A 26,633-nucleotide genomic window follows, 5' to 3' on the forward strand; every position below is an offset into this window, starting at 1 on the left:
AGGAGTTGACTTATTGAGTCGAATCTTCCACTTCGTGCAAAACTCTACAAACTTCGAGGAGATGAACTGTGGGCCATTGTCCGTGATGATTTCGCGGGGAACACCGTAGCGATAAATTATACTTTTCAGCACGAACTGTTCCACTTCTTCACTTGTTACCTTAACGTAGGCCGCTGCTTCCACCCATTTAGAGAAATAATCGGTAAGAGCGAGCACGTATTGAACTCCTCCTGGTCCCCGATGCAATGGACCAATTATGTCCATAGACCACCTCATGAATGGGTAAGGTGCGGACACCAAAGACAGGAGCTCGGTAGGCTGGTGGATTGACGGGGCGTGCTTTTGGCATTTCTCACAAGCTCGAGAATAATTTTTGCAGTCTGTGACCATAGTGGGCCAGAAGTAGCCTTGCCATTTGATTTTGAAAGCCCGAGTCCGTCCTCCGGAGTGATTCCCATTGGGACCGTCATGAACAGCTCGCATTAGCATCGCGGATTCTTTGCCGGCAACACATGTTAGATAAGGACCAGCTACACTTCAGCGTAAGAGTATTCCGTTGTAGAAGCAATACCGCGCACTGACAATCTTGAGTTTCCTGGCCGCCCATTTGTCAGCTGGGAGTTCTCCTTTTTGCAAGTAAGCCCAGATCGGGCTCCGCCAATCGCCTGCCCCCCAGCTGTTAGAACTCGCACTGCCCGAAGTAGTATGTGGGATAACAGCTTGATTGTCAACTGATGAGCTCGTCGATTCCGGAGTTTGACTCGCGTCTAGTTCGGCCAGAGGTGGGTGAACTTCCATCGGAGTAGGCATAGCGGGGACTGGATCCTCCGATGGCAAAGAGTCCGTAGTCACCCCGCGAGCTGCCTCCTTAGCAGCCAACCTTTTTTTATTTGCCCGGGTGACGACATTCGAGCTCTCTAGACGGATGCTTGGAAACTGGATGACTTCGACGGGGATAATCCTAGTCATCGCAGGATCCGAAGTGGATGCCAGAGATGCTAAAGCGTCCGCAGCGGAGTTTTCACTTCGCGGGATCTTAGTGATTTCAAAATCCTCGAATTTAGCGACTAACTCTCGAGCTGTGGACAAATAAGCCTCCATACGACCATCCTTTGTTTCGTACTCCCCCAAAAACTGGTTGGTGACCAGCTGCGAATCGCAAAAAGTTCGGAGTCGTCGGACTCCAATCCCTACTGCGAGGCGTAAACCAGCAAGGAAGGATTCATACTCGGCTTCATTGTTTGACGCGCTGAAAGCCAAGCGAAATGACTGCTCGATTACTTCGCCAGTAGGAGAAGTGAGGCGGACCCCAATTCCCGCTCCCGATCTGGAAGAAGCGCCGTCAACATACAACGTCCATGGGACTTCAACGTTGTCGCTAATTGAAATGGCTAGTGGGAGTTCGATCAAAAAATCGGCCAGCACTTGCGCCTTAGCACAGGTTCGAGTCCGGAACTCGATGTCGTATTCACTTAACTCGACAGACCATTTAGCTAGTCTCCCGGACTGGCTCGGACTATGTAACACCGTCCGAAGTGGTTGCGTCGTCAGGACTATGATTGTATGGGACTGGAAGTAAGGTCGCAGCTTTCTCGCCGAAGTGACAACTGCTAGGGCCAATTTCTCCATCATAGGGTACCTGGACTCCGCCCCAGTAAATGACTTACTGACATAGTAAATTGGTCGTTGCTCCCCCTTTTCTTCCCGAACCAAGACTCCGCTGACTGCACCGTCTGAGACAGCTACATAAAGAAAAAGTGGCTCACCGAACTCGGGCTTAGCCAAGACCGGCAGTTCAGACAGATAGGCTTTGAGCTGGGCGAACGCCTCTTCGCACTTCGCATCCCATAAGAAGTTTTTTCCCCCTTTTCGCAACAGCTGGTAGAACGGGAGGCATTTGTCCGTAGATCGAGAGATGAAGCGGTTGAGGGCTGCGATCCGTCCATTAAGGCGTTGCACTTCGCGTAAAGTCCTAGGAGAACTCATAGACAAGAAGGCATTAATCTGCCTCGGATTCGCTTCGATTCCTCTTTCTGTGACGATATACCCCAAAAACTCCCCTGATGGGACTGCAAAAGTGCATTTCGAGGGGTTAAGCTTCATCTCGAACTGATTCAGGATGTCGAAGCAAACTTTCAGATCCGCGAGATGCGAGCTAGCTTCCATTGATTTTACCAGCATGTCATCGATATAGACTTCCATGGTCTTTCCGAGCTGGTGTTCGAACATACGGTTTACCAGCCTCTGGTAAGTTGCTCCCGCATTCTTTAACCCAAAAGGCATCACCTTGTAACAATAAATCCCGCGGTCCGTAATGAATGCAGTCTTCTCCTGGTCATCAGGGTTCATAAGGATTTGGTTGTAGCCGGAGAAGGCATCCATGAAAGACATCAGCTCGTGACCCGAAATGGACTCGACTANTTAGTGGGAGGTCGATCAAAAAATCGGCCAGCACTTGCACCTTAGCACATGTTCGAGTCCGGAACTCGATGTCGTATTCACTTAACTCGACAGACCATTTAGCTAGTCTCCCGGACTGGCTCCGACTATGTAACACCGTCCGAAGTGGTTGCGTCGTCAGGACTATGATTGTATGGGACTGGAAGTAAGGTCGCAGCTTTCTCGCCGAAGTGACAACTGCTAGGGCCAATTTCTCCATCATAGGGTACCTGGACTCCGCCCCAGTAAATGACTTACTAACATAGTAAATTGGTCGTTGCTCCCCCCTTTCTTCCCGAACCAAGACTCCGCTGACTACACCGTCTGAGACAGCTACATAAAGAAAAAGTGGCTCACCGAACTCGGGCTTAGCCAAGACCGGCGGTTCAGACAGATAGGCTTTGAGCTGGGCGAACGCCTCTTCGCACTTCGCATCCCATAAGAAGTTTTTTCCCCCTTTTCGCAACAGCTGGTAGAACGGGAGGCATTTGTCCGTAGATCGAGAGATGAAGCGGTTGAGGGCTGCGATCCGTCCATTAAGGCGTTGCACTTCGCGTAAAGTCCTAGGAGAACTCATAGACAAGAAGGCATTAATCTGCCTCGGATTCGCTTCGATTCCTCTTTCTGTGACGATATACCCCAAAAACTCCCCTGATGGGACTGCAAAAGTGCATTTCGAGGGGTTAAGCTTCATCTCGAACTGATTCAGGATGTCGAAGCAAACTTTCAGATCCGCGAGATGCGAGCTAGCTTCCATTGATTTTACCAGCATGTCATCGATATAGACTTCCATGGTCTTTCCGAGCTGGTGTTCGAACATACGGTTTACCAGCCTCTGGTAAGTTGCTCCCGCATTCTTTAACCCAAAAGGCATCACCTTGTAACAATAAATCTCGCGGTCCGTAATGAATGCAGTCTTCTCCTGGTCATCAGGGTTCATAAGGATTTGGTTGTAGTCGAAGAAGGCATCCATGAAAGACATCAGCTCGTGACCCGAAATGGACTCGACTAGCCTGTCGATATGCGGAAGTGGAAAGCAATCCTTGGGGCATGCCTTGTTGAAGTCGGTGAAATCAACGCAAACTCGTGATTTGCCATTCTTTTTTTTGACTACCACCGTGTTTGCGAGCCATTCAGGATACTTCACTTCGCGTATCTGTCCCGCCTTCAGTAGACGTTCCACCTCTTTGTTGACGATTTCAGCTCGCTCAGGACCCAGCTTCCTTCGCTTCTGCTTTACAGGTCGGAACGTCGGATCCACATTCAGCTCGTGGGAGATAACTTCTGGACTGATACCGGGCATCTTGTCTACGGACCACGCGAAGGTGGCCATATTTTCTTTTAGGAAGGTTATCAGACTGGCGCGGAACTCGCTATCCAATCCCCCTCCGATCTTGATTTCTTGATCCGGAAAACTATCATTGATAAAAATGGACTCAGTGAGGTCACCTTTTAGCTGCGTCCGAACTGGATTCTTGGAGACCTCGAGCTGTGGTTGCTATTGAACCAAGAGTTTGTGACTTGCGAGATAGCAGCTCCTTGCCGTCCTTTGGCTTCCCAGAATTTCCCGGACTCCTTCCGGGGTTGGAAATTTGACGCACTGATGGTACGTCGAGGCCACCGCCTTCATCTGGTAGAGCCAGGGAGTTCCCAGAATAACGTTATAGGCCGCAGGTCGGTCGAAAACCGTGAACTCCACCATTTTAACCACTCCTTGAGTGGACACCGGTAGTGTGATCGTGCCCAAAGACATTGACGTCTCGCTAGTGAACGAGACCAAAGGTGAGGGCGGTCCTACGATGTGTTCTTTCCCGATCCCCATTCTAGCGAGCGTCTCGAGGAAAATCAAGTCTACCGAACTCCCAGTGTCAATTAAGATTCGGCAGACCTCGTGGTTCGCCACGTCAAGTGAAATGACGAGTGCGTCATCGTGCGGAGTGTCCAGCTCTTCAGTTTCCTTCTCGGAGAAAGAAACCTCAGGTAGATCGCTTACCGCGACCCTAGCACGCTTCGGCTGGGGGCTAGCGAGCTTCCACTGATGGTCTTTGATCGCGGTGATGGAGTTACGAAAGAGGCGCGATCCCCCCATTATCACGTCGATTCTTTTCTTGGGGGTTTCATTGCCATCAAACTGCCTTGGTTTCTTTGAAGGTGGGGCATCTTCGTCCACCCCGGGAGTCACTTTCTGCTCCAACTCCTCGATCGTTACATTTGGCATTCCTCCCGCCACATACTTTTCTACGAGGAGATGCATCAGCTTCTTGCAGTCATGAGTGGAATGACTGTTGGTTTTGTGGAGCTCGCAATACGTGTCCTCATCTCGGACCTACTTGTTACTTGGGAGTACACCGCTCTTGGAGCGCGGTGAAAATGGAGGTTTGGATGGTGAACTCTTTGAAGAATTCTTTTTAGGAGATTGAGTGACTGCGAACGTGCTAGGCCCGGACTTCGGAGTCGTAGGCGGAGTTTTCTTGGCGGGCGCTTCGAACCGTGGTTTTCCTGTAGTCGGAGCGTTTTTTTTTTTCGCGCAGCGGCAATTTTGTCTTCCTCTGCGACTATCCAGTTCGATGCCCGGTGTAACGCGTCCTGAATGGTTGGGAACCGATTCACGGATAACTCTTCGCGGAAGCGAGATTCGTGCCAGAGGCCGTTTTTAAGCGCGGCCAGGGCTGTGGAGTCCGAGAGTCCCGGGATCTTGACCTGGATTTCCTTGAACTTTGTTATGTAAGACCGGAGAGATTCTCCACCCTTTTGGCTTAAGTTCCAAAGCTGAGCATCTGTCACCGCGGTTTCGATTAAGCTAGAATACTGCTTGACGAACGAGGTTGACAGCTCAGTGAAATTTGTTATGGAGCCGGCTGCTAGAGACGCGAACCAAAGTAGTACTGGTCCACAAAACGTTTCTGCGAACAGCTTGCAGTACCCTGCGTCGGCTTCGTGAGGCTCGAGGTCCATCCTACTAGCTGTCAACATGAAAGTCTTGAGATGATTGGTCGGATCCCCTTTTCTTCCGTAGCTCGGGAACTTAATTTTGCCAGTATCTTTGATGCGGACTCGGGCTATTTGATCAGAAAAAGGAGTTCGCCTCGACTCCTCGATCACTCGAAAGATATCCGGAGCTGAAGTGGTTGCACTGTGCATCGCAGACCGCATGTCCCGGATTTCGCTCTGCATGCGGAAGATCTCGGGATTGGTAACATACTCCAGAGTCGAAGTGTTTTCATCCACAGGGAGAGGAAGACGGACTGGGACTTCGGAAGGTCTGGCGACACCGGGCTGAACCGGAGTGTGGCCATCGCCAACCAGCGATGGCGCTGTTTGCGTGTTGACTTGAGGTGGGAATGAATCTCCCGGAGTAACATTTGTTGCTGCTACCAGCGAGATGGAAGGTGGAGTAACACCGGAAAAATCCAAAGCACGTCGACGTGGGTTTTGGTCGGACAAGAGATCAACCCGATCGGCGTACGCGCGGTGGGAGGCTGAGAGTTCAGCTACGGACGTCGTGACTTCCTCCAAACGGGTGGAGACCTGACCCTCCAGGCTGTCAAAACGTTCGGTAAGAGCGGCGGAGGGGGCTTGCTGACGATCGNCCCTTTTCCTTCGTAGCTCGGGAACTTAATTTTGCCAGTATCTTTGATGCGGACTTGGGCTATTTGATCAGAAAAAGGAGTTCGCCTTGACTCCTCGATCACTCGAAAGATATCCGGAGCTGAAGTGGTTGCACTATGCATCGCAGACCGCATGTCCCGGATTTCGCTCTGCATGCGGAAGATCTCGGGATTGGTAACATACTCCGGAGTCGAAGTGTTTTTATCCACAGGGAGAGGAAGACGGACTGGGACCTCGGAAGGTCTGGCGACACCGGGCTGAACCGGAGTGTGGCCATCGCCAACCAGCGATGGCGCTGTTTGCGTGTTGACTTGAGGTGGGAATGAATCTCCCGGAGTAACATTTGTTGCTGCTACCAGCGAGATGGAAGGTGGAGTAACACCGGAAAAATCCAAAGCACGTCGACGTGGGTTTTGGTCGGACAAGAGATCAACCCGATCGGCGTACGCGCGGTGGGAGGCTGAGAGGTCAGCTACGGACGTCGTGACTTCCTCCAAACGGGTGGAGACCTGACCCTCCAGGCTGTCAAAACGTTCGGTAAGAGCGGCGGAGGCGGCTTGCTGACGATCGGACTTCTCAGACAAGTCCTGTAAGAGCTTCTGAATCACCTCCAGGGATACATGACTGGGAGAGTTGGTTGCCATAGCGGTGGTTGTGTGTAGCGGATTTGTATATGAAGTCGGAACTAACGAGAGTCAGGCGATAGATCCCCTCCTTCTAGCGCCAAATGTGAGAACTGAAAACGAGCTTCTCCTTCCGAAGTGATTTAAATGTGGAGGAGCTTATCGCCGTTAAGTAGTTCCGAACTGAATTGAGAGAGTTTTTGAGTATTTGAATTTGTATTGCTGTTTTTGGAAAAATCTTCGATCCCCTACAAGTGACACCTCCCTTACATATTTATACCGACCAATTTATTGCCCAATCAATGCACAATTAATAGGGCACGATTTGCGCGGTCTAATTAATCCTCTTGAATGCGGGAATCTTTGACCGGGCCCGAGCTGCGAGCTGACCAACGAAGCATCTCCGCGCTCTCTTCCTTTCTCCGGGCCTGATGGGCCGATCAGTAATACGCTCTTGGCCCATTAGACAAGCCCGACCTAGGCCTTCTTGCCTATTTTCCGAGATGACAGATCGTGGGTACAACAAACAGTCCTAACATTTTTGTGATTGTATAGAACTAGGACGGTTTTGGGACTAATGTAAGAGTCTGTGTTTAGCAACTATTTTTGTAATTTGGATTGGTCACGAAGTGGTCACATTTTTTGAATTGGTTTGGTCACAAAGTAGTTACATTTTTTAAATTGGTTTGGTCACAAATTAGTCACGTTTTAGCAATCTTAAATCTGATTAATTTCGGATTTTGAAATGATATTAATCAAAAGGAATGATGATTTAAGGTACTAATCATGCAAACTTATCATCCTAAACAAAAAGATCCTCCAAAAAGTATTTAAAAGCAAAACAAGTTCATAAAAAAAACAGGGAATTGCAACACATTCAGTTGGAAGCAGTATTAGAGGAAGGGAAATTGGCAGCTGGACTGGAGGCTGGTGTGGTGCCTGGTGTAGTGCCTCCGTCAGTGGGTTGTGCATTGGTTGCAGGTGCGGTAGCTGGATGGATGGTTGCAGGTGTGGATGATTCAAGAGGAGAAACCATAAAAGCTTCGAACTCAGGATTTTTTTCTTTCATGAAGAGGAAAAGCCTCTTCAACTCAGCTTGAGACTCTCGGTGTTCCTGATCACGTCGTGCATTCTCAGCCTCGTGTTCAGAAATCTTGCGTGGAAGTTGATCTTGAAGCTCCTCAATAGTTGATGGAGAAGCGCTTGCATAACTCTCTATCCTTTTCCTTTTCTTTAGTGTCTCCACAAGTGATCCAAGTCCAAATGGGTTGCCTTTGTGGTCTGTATGAGTACATTAAACCAAGAGATAAACATTCAGTAATCATCACAAACTAAATGGAACCAAAATTTAAAAAAAAAAAACAGACAGAAACGAATTTACCTAAAGGAAGATTTCATTTCTTTCATCAAGGGAAAGATTATGATGTGTTGAACTCTCTGAACCATATGGACCATCTTCCTCCGTTTCAGCTTGTCTCTCTTCTATGGTCCTCTCATACGTCTCAGCAACTTGTTTGGCTTTTTGATCCAAAAATGTTCCATCCGGACGAGTGTGTGTTTTAAGAAACACTTCCACCAGTGACACAGGACGCCCCAACTCTTCCTCCTACAATGATAGATAAACAGATTAAATCATGGAAATATTAGAAAAATTTGAGCTGAATTCGACAAAAGAGAAGTCTTACCATCTCTTGATGAATTTGCACAAATGATTTCTGACCAGCTAAGTGTTTGTGCACTCCAAGACCTCCACGATCAGAGTTTCTGCACTGTGAAGCATTCTCACTCTTCTCAATTGCATCAAGGGTGTTCCAATGTTCCACCATAAGAGGCCATAATTTTTCACCAATCCATGGTGGTTGTACATCACTCCTCCTAGCTTGACTGACAATTCCTTTCATCCTTTTCTTGGCTATCTTCAAGAAACCTGCTTTAACGAGCTCAGTAATGCAGATATCCCAATTGTACTTCCACTACAATAACACAAAACATAGTTAGCAACAATACCAAAACATAATTAACAACAATAACAGAAATACGGAGTAAACCTTACCGCAGATGTCATGAAATATCGCTCTTGAATGGGTAGTGGAGTAACCTTCCAACTGTAGTAAGGCCCATCAAACTTTCTCCTCAATATTCCAGACATCGCTCGAGACAGCTGACCTTTCTGCCGGTTAAACATGCTACATAAAATGAGTAAGTCTACTACTAAATATGGACTTGAAACAATTGAAACAAACTATTGAATATCAAACAACCGAAACAACCGACACTTAAAGCAACAACTATACTTATTGAATATCAAACAACAACTAGAATTATTGACACTTAAAGCGATAACTACAAACTTAGACTTATTAAATATCAAACTTGGACACTTAGACTTGTTGAATATCAAACAACAACTAGAAACTTAGACTTATTGAATATCAAANACTGACCTTTCTGTCGGTTAAACCTGTTACATAAAATAAGTAAGTCTACTACTAAATATGGACTTGAAACAATTGAAACAAACAATTGAATATCAAACAACAACTGAAACAACCAACACTTAAAGCAACAACTATACTTATTGAATATCAAACAACAACCAGAATTATTGACACTTAAAGCAACAACCTCGCACTTATAGACTTATAGACACTTATAGCAAAACCGAGTAAGCAACCTAGTAATCGACATTTGGATCAAAAGCAACCGAGTAATCAACAAGTACACTTAACTTCTACACTTCAAAAAACATAAAGCAAAAGCAAAGGAAAGAGTTTTATACCATAGCGTTTCGACGCTAGGGATAGGATGCTCAGACAAGAGTGGTAGTCGTTCTCGGCCTGAAAGTCTTAGCAAACCATCCAACAGCTCTTGGTAGTAATCGACATTTGGATCTTGTTGCTCTTCACCATTATCTTCCTCTTCACGATTAGGTTTTGTTGCAGTTGATGAGGAGGCAGTTGCTCCGGTTGATGAGGAGGCGGTTGATGAGGAGGCAGTTGGTGAGGATTTGTCCTCCGCGGTTGATGAGGAGGCAGTTGGTGAGGATTTGTCCTCCGCGGTGGATGTGTTCTCGGTGGATGGGTTATAATATGGTTATATAGTAGATGTATTATAAAGAGTATATAATATGGTTATATAGTAGATGTATTATAAAGAGGACATGTTAGAATTAATAAAATATTATTAAATTTATGCTAACACGGGTTAAATCTTCATTTTATTATTTGTCAACACTATTAATATTAGAATATTTGACATATAAAAATTAAGTTGATTTAACTAAATTGTGTAAAATAATTAAATTATTAGGAAAAATGTGACTTAGTCATAGCGTATAAATGACGTACTGTGTATTTAGATCCCTTATTTTTTGTTATAATAATTAAAAATCAAAATAGAATCTCAAACACTAAGTAAAACAAAATAAATATAACTGGCAAATGGTCATGAAGTATATTGCGGGTTAAAGAATTAATGTAAAATTTTAGCCGCACAAACGGTCGGGAAATTTAGTTATTCTTCTATTTGAAAAACATTCAATATTTAATGAATAAATATAAATATAAATATAAATATAAATATAAATATAAATATAAATATAAATATAAATATAAATATAAATATAAATTATATACACACGGTGTACCGCAGGTTAAAATCTAGTTTGTTTGAGAATTACTCAAACTTTCAGAATCTCAAAAAACTAATGAAGCCAGCTTTGATATATACTGGATTGAGCTATTTATAGGCATCTGTTAGATATCTTTTTGCCATATATTACACTTAATTAAGCTAAATAAGAAACCATATAGATATAGATAACAAAAAAAAAAAAAAAATCTAAAAGAAGAAGTCACCATCATTGTATAATTTATTATTGGAAAACGTTAGCAAAGATTCTCTGTTTATTATTTTCCTCAAACCCTAAGCGGTTTAATGGTCGTTTTATAACCAAAACAAACAACCTTGTCACATCTCTCATCATGAAGTTGTCTTTTTCGTTTCTATTTCATCGTAGAAACATGTCTTCTTTCTTGAGAAACATCTGACGTTCAAGAACAAAACATAATCAAAGTCTGGATAAATAAATTAAAACAGGGTCTTGTAGGATCTCTGTCAAACTTTTTGGTTTTCTTGTGAAACCCATCAAGAAACTTCTCAAGATTTTTTCATCTTAAACTAAACAAGAAAGATCCTAGAAAAATAAGCTTTTAATTAGCTGAGATTTTGAATAATCTTTTGAAATGAGTTGTTTCTTGGGTCCATCGATGAACAACAAAAGTAGAGAGGATGAAGGTTCATCTATGGCTGTTCCGTATGATCGGAGGCAGATAGCAACACATGAAGCGGTGACGATGAACAAAGAATCACCAAACAGTATCGAGGCAGAGAGTTTCACATTTCGTGAGTTAGCAACCGCGACAAACAGCTTCAGGCAAGAGTTCTTGATCGGAGCAGGAGGGTTCGGGAGGGTTTACAAAGGAAAGTTGGAGAAGACAGGACAGGTAAAAATAAAGTAAGAAAAAAGAGAGAGCTGTTTTATTAATCAGTGGCTTCTGTCTGCAAGAAACCAGAGACAAGACTCTCTTATTTGTTTGTTAAATGGTGACTTTAGGTGGTGGCTGTGAAGCAACTTGACCGTAATGGATTACAAGGGGATAGAGAGTTTCTGGTAGAGATCTTTAGGTTGAGTCTTCTTCATCATCCCAATCTTGCCAGTCTCATTGGATATTGCCTTGATGGAGACCAGAGACTTCTTGTTTACGAGTTCATGCCTCTTTGTTCCCTCGAAGATCATCTCCTTGGTATATTTTCCTCAATCCCTTAACCGGTTTCAATTTTGCTCACTCCTTGGTATTGGGAATTTTTGATCGTAACCTGTTTAATCATCTAACTGAACCAGATGTTGGAGCGGAACAACAACCACTGGATTGGAACTCTCGGATAAGGATTGCCTTAGGAGCAGCAAAAGGGCTTGCGTATCTCCACGAAAAGGCAAACCCTCCGGTGATATATCGAGATTTTAAATCGTCAAATATATTGCTTAATGAAGATTTTGATGCAAAATTATCAGATTTTGGTTTGGCAAAACTTGGTTCGGTTGGGGACACACAAAATGTATCTTCCCGAGTTATAGGAACTTACGGTTATTGCGCTCCCGAGTATCAGAAAACCGGTCAGCTAACGGTTAAATCTGATGTTTATAGTTTTGGAGTTGTGTTGTTGGAACTCATAACTGGTAAACGAGTTATCGATACAACGAGAACGAGTCATGAACAAAATCTAGTTACTTGGGTAACTCTCTTTAACTTCTTGATAAATTTTCGTATTTATCAGCATATATGGGGTATTCAAAAATTGGATTGTTTAGTGACATTGAAGCTTCTTGATTTCCGCATGGACCAATAAAAACCTATTCAAGCCTTTTATGCTTTTAATTCATTAACTTTACCATCTATAATTTATATTTAGGCACAACCGATATTCAGAGAACCAAATCGATTCCCAGAGCTAGCTGACCCACTTCTCCAAGGCGAGTTCCCTGAAAAAAGTCTGAACCAATTTGTAGCAGTAGCGGCAATGTGTTTGCAAGAAGAACCAATAGTTCGACCATTAATCAGTGATGTCGTCACCGCCTTGAGTTCTATGAGTGCAACAACCGGTTCACCTCCCCGTACAACGGGTACTGTCCTTAAGACCGTAGAGGACCAGGGCGTGTTTTAACGTGAGTCAGCTCCAAGAGATATGTATGTACTCGTTACTATTACAAAAATTTTACTAAACGTTTCCAAATTTTAGTTTACGTGTTTTCACCGTTATATATATTTTATAACTATTCACGCCATGATTCTTGTTTTTTTGGACACACGCCATAATATTTCCCACAATAGAAATTACAAAATATTTAGCAAAAACTTGGTAGTCTCCATTTTTTACCGCTTATTGAATATTTTCTCCTAGTTAAGAATAGTTAAGAGTTGTAAGATGTTTTCATTCAACAGTGGCTATGGGCACGGACATAAACCATAGAAAGTCTAACCTAGGCGGGCCACTATAAATCCTACAACAGTTGTAAGATGTTTTGTCCATTTGACAAGGTCCCTCACTCCTCTGGTAACTTGACCATACCTTTGTTTGGGGCCTTGGGCATAGAATCAGGATAATCATAACCACTTGATATTGTGCATTTTTTTTTTTGAAATTGTGCATTTTTTTATTCTTTTGAATAGATGGCTAGCTGTGCTTGAGGGTACTTAAAATTAAGAACCAATTTGTGTACTAACCAAAAACACAAATAAAATTAAGAATATAACACCATATTCAAAAAAAAAAAGAATAGAACAAGGGTAAATTAAAATTCTCATTTTAGTGTGTTGTGGTAGTGGAGAGTAGTGGTGGCTGATGGCCTACGGTGGAGGCTGGAAGAAGTTGCCAATGGTGGTAACAGACGGTGGTGCCGCCGGTTATGTCCGGCGGTGGTGACCGACGATGGTTGATGGCGGTGGTGACTAGCGGTGGTTGCTAATGGTAGTGACTGGCGGTGGTTGCCGGTGGCGGTGGTTGTCGGTGAAGATGGTAATAAAGATGATGGTGGAGAGATAAAATAGTATATATTATAGTTTATATATATATATTTAGTTAGTTTTTGAATTAAATTTTTTTTGTTAGTTATAGAATGCAATTTGATAAGTAATCATTTGGGCCTCGCTTAGTTACTTAATGGGCTGTGTTGTTAAGCCCTTTTATCTCTCTATTTATTCTTCCTTTGTTCACTGTAGCAGGATTATGAAAAAGATCATCAAACAATCAAACAATCAAACTCTTGTTCTCTTTTGTTCTTCTCCTTTCTCATTCTATTTCTTCTGATTTCTCACCTCCTTCTTCTGTTTCTCATCTAGTTCTGTTACAGTAGAACCTCTATAAATTAATAATCGGTAAATTAATAACCTTTATAAATTAATAAATTTTTCTGGTCCCAAGTTATGACTAGTGTAATTTTAGACACTATTCGATAAAATAATAAATTAATAAATTTTTAAAAAATTTCAAGTAAAAATATGGTCCCATCAATATCATAAATTAATAATCAAATAAACTAGTATATATATATATATATATATATCTAAGAATATCTAGTGAAATATGAATCTATTGTTGTTTGTTTGTTCTTGAATTAGCATTCTTGTTGGAGAGTATCTCTAATGTTTCTGATTGCATTAAAAACTTCTAGTGTTGTTTTCTCAAATCGCATCCAAAAATTATAGAGTTCTTGACGCGATAATTGCTTCCTTACGTGTAACTAGTTCTAAAAGTATCGTCGTATCTTCTTCAACTTCATCATCACTTTAAAAAATAGTAGCAGCAAATTTTTCTAATTTGATTCTTTTCATAAATTAATATTTTATTAATTTATCGATAAATTAAAACTTTTATATATTAATAAAATTTCATGGCTTGATCTTATTAATTTATAGAGGTTCTAGTGTATTTCTTGGATAGAACTAAATCCGGTTCTATCAATTGGTGCTTTGATTGAGAGTTATCAACAACTCAAGTTTTATTCTCATCTATTGACGATGGTTTTAAGCGGCGAACAAGTAGAAATCCTCCAAGGGGTGCTAGTTCATCTTGAGCGGATGCAATCGATAATTGAAGGATGGCAAGAGGATTCAAAGCGTGCGAAAGAGCTGAGGACCCGAACAGAGGAGTCCAAACAGATGGAGGTCTTAGAAAAACCTCTAGGGAATTTCGTCGAACATGTGGTGTACGTTTCGACTGGTAAAGTTTCTTATGTTTCTGGGGTTTACAAGTTTCAGCGTGTAAGGGTTCCTGTCCAACGGAGTTACCACAAGGTTCGAAAAAGAATAATGAAGAAGGATCATCGTTCTCGATCATTAAACCTAGCTTTCTCCAAGAAATCAATTGTATCTCGGAGATGATAGGTTCAGCTCGATGGCAGAACTTAGGGCAAAGGAAAAGCAACAAAGAGGATCTCGACGAGCTCTTTTCAAGCATCGATTGCACGAGTTTCAGAAAAGAAGGTGGAGAGAGAGATATCGAGTTTTGATTGCTTCCTTCAGATCGAAGCATTACTCTTGGGTGGTTGCTAAGAAAAAAGATAAAAAGCGCTCTCATACATTCTCGTACCCTCCTCGGAATCGGTTGACAACGAGTGAAGATGGTGTGTTATCTCAAACGGATTTTACACCCACAAGACTGGCCATGGAAGTGTGTGAGCGTAGTGTAGAAAGAGCTAAACAGGCTTATGGAAACTGTTTAGTAGGAGACAACAATCTGATGGTTACACAAAATGCTAGTGAATGGAGTTTTTTGAAAGGTGCAGGAACGTTTTCCACTACAACGAAGGGTATAAGTGATAGGATTGTTGATGTGGGGAAGATTCATGGTACAAATGAGAAACATATCACAAGTTTGTCTATGATCGATAAAGTGCTCGGGAATGAAATTAGGCTTTCAGGAACTTCTGTTCCTAGCCAAGTTTGGGATCCTGGAGATTTTTTTGCTGAACAATATCTACATGGCTGCATCAAACAGCCCACTGATTCTAAACGAGCTACTTGTATATGGGAAAATGGCAGTCTAGAGTTTAGAAAATCTTGGTGGCATTGGCTAGAGAAGGTGGAAATTGGTTGTGGTGTGTTAAGATTAAGACTGAAGCTTCATAAGATTGGAAAGAGGCCTTTTGAAATATCTATGGTGAGCCAAGTGTGGGATCCGGAAGAGATCATAACAGAACAAGCTTGGTTACAAAACCATGCTAAAGGAGAAAACGTGGGTACCCAAGAAGAAGAGTTTGAATGTGGTGGATTATCAGCTGTAAGTGTTGATTGGAAAGGGTTAAGGAAGCTTAACAAATCTGGTCTTCCTTGGAAATTAATGCCAAGGCTTCCCAAAACAGGTTTACAATACACTAGGAGTATGGACGCAGATTTGCGAAAATATGCAGTAGGTGATGCATTAAGAATGAAGACAAATTGTAACCTCTGGGAGTTGAGACCACAGAAGGTGTTTGTGATGGGTTAGTGAATACATGGCTTAGTGTGAGGCAGCTCCCTGAAGTTAAAGGACCCAAGAGAAAAATACAGAATCTAGAGAGTGACTGTAATGGGTGTTTTTTGGAACTTTAGCATTGCTGCTTCAGAACAAAATTTATTTGTCACTTAATCTTGAGGACAAGATGGGTCTCTCAGGGGTGAGTAGAGGAGTACAAGGAGTTACTACTACTAACATTCACAGGCCTAAGATAATGTTTGTGGGAGAGGTTGTGAAGGAAGCTACTAGGAGCGGAAATTATAAGAAGGGTGAACAACAAGCTAGTGGTGGTGTTAGAAGCAGTGGTCACAAGGCTGTTGGTAAAATGTTGGCACTACAGGATTTAAACCCATCCAATGAAGTTCGAAACATAGAAATTCTAGTGGAGACTACTTCTTCCAATACCAGCTCAGGATTGGTCATTTGTGGTGGTAAGTCTCATTTCCGGGACTCCTTCTCATATTCTCTACTCGCTGAAAGAGGATTAAGGCTGTTGCAGTGGGTTCACAAGCTCCAAGGAAACACAATAAGCGCAGAACAAACTGGAGAGTGGAGAGTGGAGAGTGGAGTTGAAAGTTGTTGCAGGATCCTAGAGCTGGCGGTGTTGAAGTCAGGTTCGTCATTTGGGGACCAGCTGACGGTGGGAATACAAGTTGAAGACATTGGATGGAAGCTGATGGAGGATACTCTTCAGGAGTCTAACAAGACCTTCAATGACAAGAAAACGTTTTTAATTGCAGGCACAACCGAAGCTAAGTCTCTCTTCCATGGATTTCATTTCCTTCCACCTTGAGGACAAGTTGGATCTCAACGGGACGGTATTGATAAGTAATCATTTGGGCCTCGCTTAGTTACTTAATGGGCTGTGTTGTTAAGCCTTTTTATCTCTCTATTTATTCTTCCTTTGTTCACTGTAGCAGGATTATGAAAAAAATCATCAAACAATCAAACTCTTGTTCTCTCTTGTTCTTCTCCTTTCTCATTCTATTTCTTCTGATTTCTCACCTCCTTCTTCTGTTTCTCATCTATTTCTGTTATTTCCTGGATAGAACTAAATCCGGTTCTATCACAATTCCCCTAAAATTAAATTCATCAAAAGAGTCTAAGTAATTTGAAGAAAAAAAAAAATAGATATTACCGGCATATCGTTGATTCGAAATATGAAACATGACGTATAAATTCGACGGATAATTGTTAATGTTATGTTGTTTTATGTAACTGGGAGATTTGTTTAACAATATCAGATTGGGTTTCTCGTATTTTTTTTAAGGTATATTCAAATCAAATATACAAATGCATGTGTCATGTGTGACGACTAAAACCAATAAGATCATCAGACATCAGAATTCGAAATTTCACTTAATAGTACTATCTTCTCATTATTTTTCCTCGCATAAAAGATGAAAACTTGTCTCAAATAACCGAAATTTTTTCTTGATTCTTTTGATTTGCATCTGAACCCGTGATCACAGCCTTTTCGCAATATAGAGAATAGAACTACAAGAGCCAGTATGATAATAGAGACAAAATGACGACGAATATGTTCATTCAGCTATAGCTAAATAATTTGAAATATAAAAGTATGTTGTACTTTTTTGATCGCTAGTGGCCCGTACTTATCATCAAAGTATCAATAACCGACAACATGAATGAGACAAAACTAATTTCGTCATTATCGTGCTACCGTTCGTAACTGCGAGTCTGCGAATATGTCTTCCACCACTGTGATCTATTAATGACGCCAACGATTAGAAAATAAAAACCATTATGTAAGCTTTCATTCAAGACTAAGGTGTTGAGAAAACCTCTTTTGTGAATTAAAATGAGTCTAGATATATACTTAAAAGTATTTTAACCCACCTTTTTGGAAGTGAAAATAATTTGAGTAGAGAATTTGAGAAGTCATTGTGGTCTTAAATTCTTAGTAACACTGTAATAACATAAGAGTGTGGTGAGAGATGATCACATAAGGTTATATACTTATAATGAGTGTGTAACTAGAGCTGTCAAATTGGGCTGTCTACGTCCATTTTGATCCGTCCAACATTGTCCAATTTGATTTTGGACAAATAGCTGTCCGTGTCCATTAACGTCCGGTCCATTAACGACCATGCCCACTTATGCCCATATTTTTATGGGCTGTCCATGGGTATCCATTGGACAACATATAACAAATTTTATAAGATGAGAAAAAATGGTGTAATTAGCTTAGAACATAAAACATAAGTGATCCTTTTGTGCTGCCAATCACATAAAACATAAAAGATCCAAACACAATGATCAACATCCAAACACAATGATCAACATCCAAAAGCAATAAAGCAAACATGAACATCTAGAATATTTTAAACACAATAACACACATATTTCAAACTCCTTCTCCTTCTCTTTCCCCTTCTTTGCCTTCTTCGAATGGATCAACAATCTCTTCAAAACCTTTAAGCCAATTTCTTGCGCAGATTAAAGCTTGGACATTAGAAGGAAGGAGTGAACTCCGATACTTGCTTAACACCCGACTTCCAATGCTAACGAAGATTCTGAAGCTACAGTCGTAATAGGGATGCTAAGGATGTCACAAGCCATAGAAGACAGTTCTTGAAAACGGTTTGCATTATCCTTCCAATATTTCAAAACATCCAAGCTCTTAAATGCCATCATGTCCAAAACCGGTTCATCTAAGTACTTGTCTAATGCTGACTTGCCATTAGCACCAACTATTTGGGAGATGAAAGCATAAAAGTCCTGCAACAGTTCAAACACAAATATGCAGCAGCTCAAAACACTTAAGTAGCAGAAACAAAACACTTAAGTAGCAGAAACAAAATCGATACAAAAACAAAGTAGTTTAAACAAAACACTTACACCATATCCAGGAAGAATGTTTTGCTCCATATTGTTTGACTTTGAACTTCCTGCTGCTGTTTTTGTTGGATTCTTCTTGTAAACATCAAAAAGCTTCTTCAGCTTCTTACGCAAGTGATCCACCCTTGCTTTACTAGTTGATGCATCAAGGGTATTGAAGCAATACTCTATATAGGTAAACTTCAATCTAGGATCAAAGACCGCAGCTAGAGCAAGTATGTCACTATAATCCTCCCAATACTTGTCAAATTTCTCCTTCATACCTTTCACCATCTCACAAATCACATCATCATAAGAGTACTCTTGAGCTTTCAGCCAAGTTTCAATTTTCCATACCTAAACCAAGGACAAATCAAAGTTAATATGTCGAATACCTAAATCAAAGTCAAATCACATCGTTATTATGTCAATCATACCTGATTGAAATACAAATTGGCAGTTGGATAAGATGAACCAGAGATCAAATTCGTCATCTCTGCAAATGGGGTCAACAGCTCATAGATCAACTCTGCTCTTGTCCACTCAACATCAGAAGGGAAAGATTGATAACTTGTATCAATCTCTGCAAGATGCCGAAGGGCTTCCTTATAGATGATTGCTCTTGAGAGCATAAGGTGAGTTGAGTTCCACCTAGTTGAAACATCTGAAAGTAGTTCACCCTTAGCTTCAATTCCCATTGTTTCCACACATGTTTGAAAGGATTGTTTTCTAGTCTCATTCACCCTCACAAACTTAACACTATTTCTGATTTTCTCTAGAGCACCATCAATCACATCCAATCCGTTTTGCACAATCAGATTCAAGATGTGTGCAACACATCTCACATGAAAGAACTCTCCACCACACACCAAATTTTTCCTAAGCTGCCTCTTGAGAATTCCTTGCATGTTGTCATTTGAGGAAGCATTATCAACTGTAATTGTGAACACTCTCTTTTCTATTCCCCAATCTTTTAGCAATGCCAACACCTTTGTAGCTATTCCAGCACCCGTATGTGGAGGAGGAAATGCATAAAATGACAAAATTTTTGTCTTCAAATTCCATCCACTATCGATATAGTGTGCAGTCAAACACATGTATCCCTCTATTGTGATTGCCCTCCACAAATCTGTTGTTAAACAAAACCTACCCGGAACTTCATCCAACATCTTTCTAAGCTTCAGTTTCTCTTTCTCGTAGATCTTTAAGCAATCAGCAGCCGCAGTATTTCTTGACCAAAACTCGATGTTGGAATTTGCATACTGAAAAGCCTCTCTAATTCTTCTGTACTCAACGAAAGAGTAAGGCAAATCATGTTCTATGATTGCCAATCCTATCATCTCCCTAAACACCATCATATCTAACTTTCTGTTTCCACATGAAGGAGTGCTTCCTGGAGTCTTTGAGCATGATTCCATGTGACGCAAGAGAGTATTGGTGCCACTTCTACGAAGATCAAGGCAATAAGTATGCTCACAACGGGTGCATCTAAGATTATTCCTACCATCATCCAACTTATCTCCAACAATTTCAAAATTTTTCCAACACCTTGACCTTTTACGTTTACCTGTAGACTTGCCTGTCCTCTTATCAGCCGTACTAGCTACTGAATCTGCTTCTACACGTTCCTCTCCTACACGTTCTTCTTCATCCGGATTCATATCATGCTCAAGCATATAATCATCTCCACTCATATAATCATCTTCAAGGTTTAGTGTATCACCCATCTGAAATAACCAAAACCAAAGACCAATTAGAGAAAAAGAATCAAACTAACAACATGAAAAAGGTTTAAAAAACAAGTGTTATCTATGTCAAGAAAAAAGAGAAAGAGAAGAGAAGAAACATAAATCTCAAATAGGTCTCTCCCAAAATCGAAAGAGAAGCAAACCCAGTTTCAATCTAAGTAAAGCAAACCCAGTTTCAATCAAATTCAAACAAACCCAGTTTCAATCAAATTCAAAGCCTCGTAATTCATATTAAATATTGAGAAAATACCAACTTTAGAAGACTGAACCAGAGAGTCGAACACTATTGCTTCATCCATGATGATCCATACATAAAATTTCAGAAGGGTAACAAGTCCAGAAGCAAGGAGTCTTTGAATTCCCCACTCGTTGGAAGTAAGAAGAGAATCAAAAGCACCAATCCTCTGACTATAACCCCAAATTCAATCCAGGTATCATAGAGCACTAAAAACGAAAACCAACTAAATCTCTAATTTCAATCACCATTTAGAACTCTAAACCTAAATACCACTAAAAACGAAAGATCTCCACAATTCCAAACAAGCCATAGTCGAAGAACGATCGATCATCCGAGTTTCCAATAGCAGTAGGAAAATCATCACGAACAAAATCGACAGGCTTCGATGATTTTGAAGTATCAAAACCCTAATATACAACAACGAAAAATCCCCAAGAAGCGTAGTCGAAATAGAAGCAAACCTGAGTAGAATCTGGAGATATCTTCGATTAGGGCAAGAATGCTTTGCAACTCGATCGGAGAGAGAGCGAAGAAAAAAGGAAATAAGAAATCGATTTGTGTTTTCCCCAAATCGATTTTAACCTAGAATTTTCAGACCAATGTCCATGCTGTCTGTCCAGTTTTGTCCGTGGGCAAAAGCGGACCAAGCCCATTTATGCCCGTTCAAAATATGGGCTTGTCCATGACCCGTCTATAATGAATTGGACATGGACAGACCATGGACAGCCCGCCCATTTTGACAGCTCTAAGTGTAACGCATACACGTCACTGCTTACGTATAACAAAAACAAATCTCAAAATAAGACTGTTGACTCGCCGGCCATGTGGCTGTACCTGAAGTGATAAAGACTAAAGTGTCCCTTTTGAGCCACCGATGTCACTATTATATCTATAAATGTGATCCTCCTTTCTTCTTGTTTATATCAAAATTTAGAACAAACGAAAAATGGAAAATAACACAAGAAGCTCATCATCTCTCCCTCTGGCCGGGCGTGTAGCTATAGTGACTGGAGCCACCAGAGGTATGGGCCGTGCAATCGCGATCCACCTCCACTCTGTTGGCGCAAGAGTCACCATCAATTATGTCTCGAGCTCATCAAAAGCAGAACTCTTGGTTTCAGAACTAAACGACTCATCTCAACCAAAGTCAGCAATTGCAGTTAGAGCAGATGTATCAGACCCGGAACAGATCAACAACTTGTTTGATCAAACAAAACAGGAGTTCGGATCTAAAGTTCACATCCTCGTGAACTGTGCAGGTGTTTTGGATCCAAAGTATCCGACTATAGCCGAGACCACACTGGAAGATTTCGAGAACACATTCACAATAAACACAAGGGGATCTTTCTTGTGTTGCAAGGAAGCAGCTAAAAGGGTTGTGAGAGGAGGGGGTGGAAGAGTCATTATGATGTCTACATCAATGGTTGGTGGTCTCTCACCGGGTTATGGAGTTTATGCAGCATCAAAGGCTGCAGTGGAGACAATGGTGAAAGTGTTGGCGAAGGAGTTGAAGGGAAGCGGGATTACGGCGAATTGCGTGGCACCAGGGCCGGTTGAGACAGAGATGTTCTTTGCCGGAAAGAGTGATGAATTGGTGAAGACATTTGCAGGGGCTTGTCCTATGGGGAGGATCGGTGAGCCAAAGGATATTTCGGAGATTGTAGGGTTTTTGGCCGGTGATGGTGGGGAATGGATCAATGGTCAGGTTATGAGAGCCAATGGAGGCTTTGTTATTTAATAAAATTGGGGTATTCTAAGTAGTTTAGGCTTTTGATTTTTGGAACATTTGCCTTCAACAAGGTGATGAAAATTGCAATATTGAATCGTATTATTAGTGAATTTTATTAAAAACATACAAGGGAAAACTTAGTCGAACAAAATTTTAATCAATAAGTAAAATTTGCAAAATAACCATAAAAGTATCATTTATTTATGTATATAATATCAGAGGCTAAATTGTAGTTAGAAGATAGCCAGAAATAAAGTTTTTTTTTTTTTAATCTCAAATGCGTTGTTGTCTTGCCCTTATTGTTGTTGTCATTTTGTTGTTATGTTGAACTAGTTTAAAGCCAATGTGATGAGGAGTGGGTTGATACTCCCATTCTTACAAAGATGTATTGATTTTATGAGTGTGGGGACGGAGAAGTGTTCTCTCCTTCCAAACTGATTTATGTGTGGAGGAGTTTATCACCGTTAGGAGTTCCGAACTGAAAGGGAGTGTTTCAATGCTAAAAATGTATATTACTGTTTGAGAGCCAAAAAATATTCGATCACCTTGTAAGACTCCCCCCCTTACATATTTATACAGACCAGTTAATTACCCAATTAATGCGTAATTAATTTTACACGATTCTCGCGTCCTAATTAATCCACTTGAATGTTGGAATCTTTGACCGAGCTCGAGCTGCGAGCTGACTAATATGACGCCTCTCCGCCCTCTCTTCCTCTCTCTGGGCCTGATGGACCGACCAGTGCTACACCCTTGGCCCGTTTAGCGTGCCCGGTCCAGGCCCTCTGTCTGTTATTCGGGATAACGAATCGTGGGTACAACAGTTTCCCCCCAAGTCTTCTGAGTTGAGCAGTTCGGAGGACTTTTGATCACCAAGCGATCGATTTTGGGAAACTGAATATTCCCCATATCCCCATGATTTGATCGTGGTGATGATGAGATTTGCCTTCCCGAACAAGCCTTGGGGCCCACCGGGTAGCGTGTAAGCTATAAGAGAGAGGAAAAGCGGTCTGAGACCTTTCGCTTCCCCATATAATCATTACTCGCTGGTTCCGTGTATAAAGGTAAACTCACCCAACTTCTCCCTCCTACTTATAATTCTCAGTTTTCTTTCGTTTTGTCCTGCGTTTTTCTCTCTTTTCTTCTGTTAGTTTCTTTGCTTTCGCCGGAAAGTTCTTCGACCTCTCCTCTATTTCTCACTACTTTTACCCGGAAAACATGTCTCCTATGAAATCCTCATCGGGTAAAACCGTGAAACCTTTGATTCCGGGCGATTATGGTCCCCATCAACTGTCAATTCTCTCTGCGGAGAATATAGCTGAGTTTAGGGGATCCACCGGGATTCCGCCTGAGATCGAGATCAGGTTCCCAAAAGCTCATGAATCCCTGGAGAATCCTCCTCCGGGCTACTGTTGCGCGTTCGAGATATTTTTCTCTGCATGCGGACTATCGTTCCCCCTTCCCGAACTCATCGTAAAGATGATGTTCGAACTGGGCTTCGCTCTCCCCCAGATGTGCCCGAACTTCGTTCGAATAGTAATGTGTCTCCAGACTCTGGGGGAGGAGTTCGATTACAAGCTATCCCTGGCCGACTTTCTTCAGGTTTACACGGTGAAAACAGGTCGTACCAAGGGCACGCTTTACGTAAGTCCGCTCTCCGGGCTGAAGGTCTTTGATGACCTTCCCGAGAAGGACGAGAAATGGCGGAAGTCTTACTTCTTTTTCCCGGTTAACGAACTCACCTTTGGTCACCTCTCGAGTTCGCACGTGTCGAAGTGGATTTCGAAAATTAGTAGAATAGTGTTCCTTGTTAGGTATAACCTCAATATATATACATTTTTTGCTTCTTACCCTTTGTCGTTTCTATCTCAGATTACTTCGAGCGCGGGTTGATTTGCCCTACATTTTGCGAGATTTTCTCAAAGTTTTGCAGCCAGGGCCAGATCGCTTGGGATTCCTTTTTGTGTGAAAGGATTAGGAAGTCCACAGTGAGGCTCAGAGGACGTTCTCTCATTTGCTCCGACCCCATAAGCACTTTGGAGATGAACAATAGAGAAGAAAGGGCTTGCCGACTTGCTGAGAAGGAGGCGAAGCTAAACATGGCGGCGGCTCTAGCCGAGGGCAAAGCTCGCTTTCCTACCAAGAAGTCCAGTTTGTCCGCTCTTGAGGTAGGCGGGACTCCCGCGTCCCCTGCTGGCCCTTCCGAGCTCCTTGCATGTGCCTCCGGACCTTCGACCGATCCGTCCGAATCCCCCGTGATTGTCATAGCTGATTCTAGTGACGAGCCACGGGAGTTCGCAGCTCGCCCCACGTCAGCAAGGAAGCCTTCTGGTGAAGTCAGCTCCCATCGAACAGACTCGTCCAAAAAGAGGAAGGAACCCTAGACTTCCTTATCTTCCCGCGAGAAGAGCCGAGCCTGGACTGGTTTGTCGGGGGACGACCGGATTAGGCCCGGATCGAAAGATGGGGGTACCTCCTTCAAAAGAATCCGAAGGCTCCTTCGGGAGGTTACCTTAGAAGGAACTGCGTTTTCCCCCCCGAGGTAACGATAGCCCAAAGTGTTTCAATTTTGTTTTACAGATGGGTACTGAGTAAAATAACATTGCTCAAATATTTCAGCTCCCCCTGCGTCCCCAGCTGACCTGATGAGGAGCTATACTCGGCCTGGACTTCGGATTCCGGCGTTTGCCGACATGTCCGAACTAAACCGCGCAAACTTCCTCCGCTTCGCGGACAAGATTGCCAAGGTTAGTGATGCATATACCCTTTCAAGTTTTTTTTTACTTTACCACCTTCACCGCTTTTAACAAGTTGTGATTTTCCCAGCTGATGATCGAGTTTAACTCCTCGGTGGCATCTTACGAGGATCAACTGTTCGCTTACCCCTCATCTTCCGAGGTGAGCCTTCTTAAAGAGAGAATCGCCGACCAGGAAGCCCAGGTGGCAGAATACTCCAGGCTGGAAGCTGAAAATGCCGACACCGTGGTGAAGGCCGAACAGATCCGGGCTCAGATGAAGAGAGCTGAGGTAGAGGTGCTTGACCTCAGGGTTGCCAATGAGGACCACCGAGACAAATTAAAGAAGGCGGGGGACCTTTACTTTGAGGCTGCCAAAGATGCGAAGGCGGCGAAAAACAGGCTGCACGAAATCGAGCTCCGTAATCAACTTTGGAGGCTGGCAACAACTGTGAAATTGAAAGGGTATGGAGGGAGGAAAAGAGGATCACTTTCGAGGAGAGGGAGAAGCTAGCTCCGACCAATATCCGAGCCGCTGAGATCAGGGCTAACCGGATGCTGGTCGAGGAGATCTCTAGGGGGGAGATCCAAGATATGGAAGCTGAGCTCGGACTTCTGAGAGGCTATGAGGAGGAGGCTGACAGAAAGGTTTCGCAGGTAACTCCCCGTGACCTCGACCTTTCGGCATTTTCAGACATTTTGACGGATACGCCCGAGCTTTTGTGCGACAAACATCCTTTGAGCGTCACAATCGATGAGTCCGGCACTAATCTCGGACAAATGTCGAAGCAGAGGATGGATGATTTCTTGGCGAATACCAGGTCGGAGGCGGAGCTTGCAGAGATGGCCTTGGTCCTTTCCGAAGCGGCATCGGATCCTCCTCTCCCTACTCAATAGTTTTTATCCCGGAGTTGTTTTGGAACAAGTTGCCCCCCGTTTGTTGTTTTTATTTTTGAACTTATTTCGGAGTTTATTGGTCGTGGTGACCACTCCGTACTCGCGTATTTTGGGACAAAGAATTTTTACCTTCTGCGAGCTTTGGTTTTAACTGATACGAGCAAAAATAAGTTCGAAGTGAGGACTTCGGTTTTGATTAGAGTTCGTGAAATTTAACCTCAGCTTCTAATGATAAATAAAACTGAGTACGAAGTGTGAACTTCGGTTCTAATTAGAACTCACGAAATTAAACCTCAATTTTAAAGCTGAGTACGAAATGAATACTTCGGTTTAGGCTTGAGGTCGCGAAATTAACCTCAGCTTTAATTTGATAAGTAAAGCTGGGTACGAAGTGTGGGTACTTTGGTTTAGACTAGAGTTCGCGAAATTAAACCTCAGCTTAAATTTGAAAAGTAAAGCTGGGTACGAAGTGAGTACTTCGGTTTAGACTAGAGTTCGCGAAATTGAACCTCAGCTTTAATTTGATAAGTAAAGCTGGGTACGAAGTGAGTACTTCGGTTTAGACTAGAGTTCGTGAAATTAAACCTCAGCTTTAATTTGATAAGTAAAGCTGGGTACGAAGTGAGTATTTCGGTTTAGAATTCGCAAAGTTGAACGTCATCTTTAATCGATTTCTATTTGCAAAGTCAGACCTCGTCTTTTTTTTTTTTTTTTTTTTTT

The 26,633-nt window shown here is 42.4% G+C and overlaps 3 protein-coding genes and 1 pseudogene across 3 annotated transcripts; all 4 read left to right on the forward strand.

Annotated features, from left to right (window-relative positions):
* LOC104720441 (serine/threonine-protein kinase At3g07070-like) lies at positions 10,916-12,395 on the forward strand. Its single transcript, XM_019231000.1, has 4 exons — positions 10,916-11,176; positions 11,287-11,476; positions 11,575-11,966; positions 12,144-12,395. The coding sequence occupies exons 1-4, from the start codon at positions 10,916-10,918 to the stop codon at positions 12,393-12,395; spliced, it is 1,095 nt and encodes a 364-aa protein (XP_019086545.1).
* LOC109126788 lies at positions 14,167-16,690 on the forward strand (annotated as a pseudogene).
* LOC104720442 (short-chain type dehydrogenase/reductase-like) lies at positions 21,499-22,290 on the forward strand. Its single transcript, XM_010438346.1, has one exon. The coding sequence runs from the start codon at positions 21,499-21,501 to the stop codon at positions 22,288-22,290; it is 792 nt and encodes a 263-aa protein (XP_010436648.1).
* LOC109126864 (uncharacterized protein At3g60930, chloroplastic-like) lies at positions 23,500-25,913 on the forward strand. The gene is made up of 5 exons (XM_019230750.1): positions 23,500-24,040; positions 24,154-24,612; positions 24,901-25,028; positions 25,108-25,418; positions 25,481-25,913. Exons 1-5 carry the CDS (start codon positions 23,500-23,502, stop codon positions 25,911-25,913), a joined length of 1,872 nt encoding a protein of 623 aa, XP_019086295.1.

Source organism: Camelina sativa, chromosome 10 (assembly GCF_000633955.1).
Source record: "Camelina sativa cultivar DH55 chromosome 10, Cs, whole genome shotgun sequence".
Classification (NCBI taxonomy): Eukaryota; Viridiplantae; Streptophyta; class Magnoliopsida; order Brassicales; family Brassicaceae; genus Camelina; species Camelina sativa.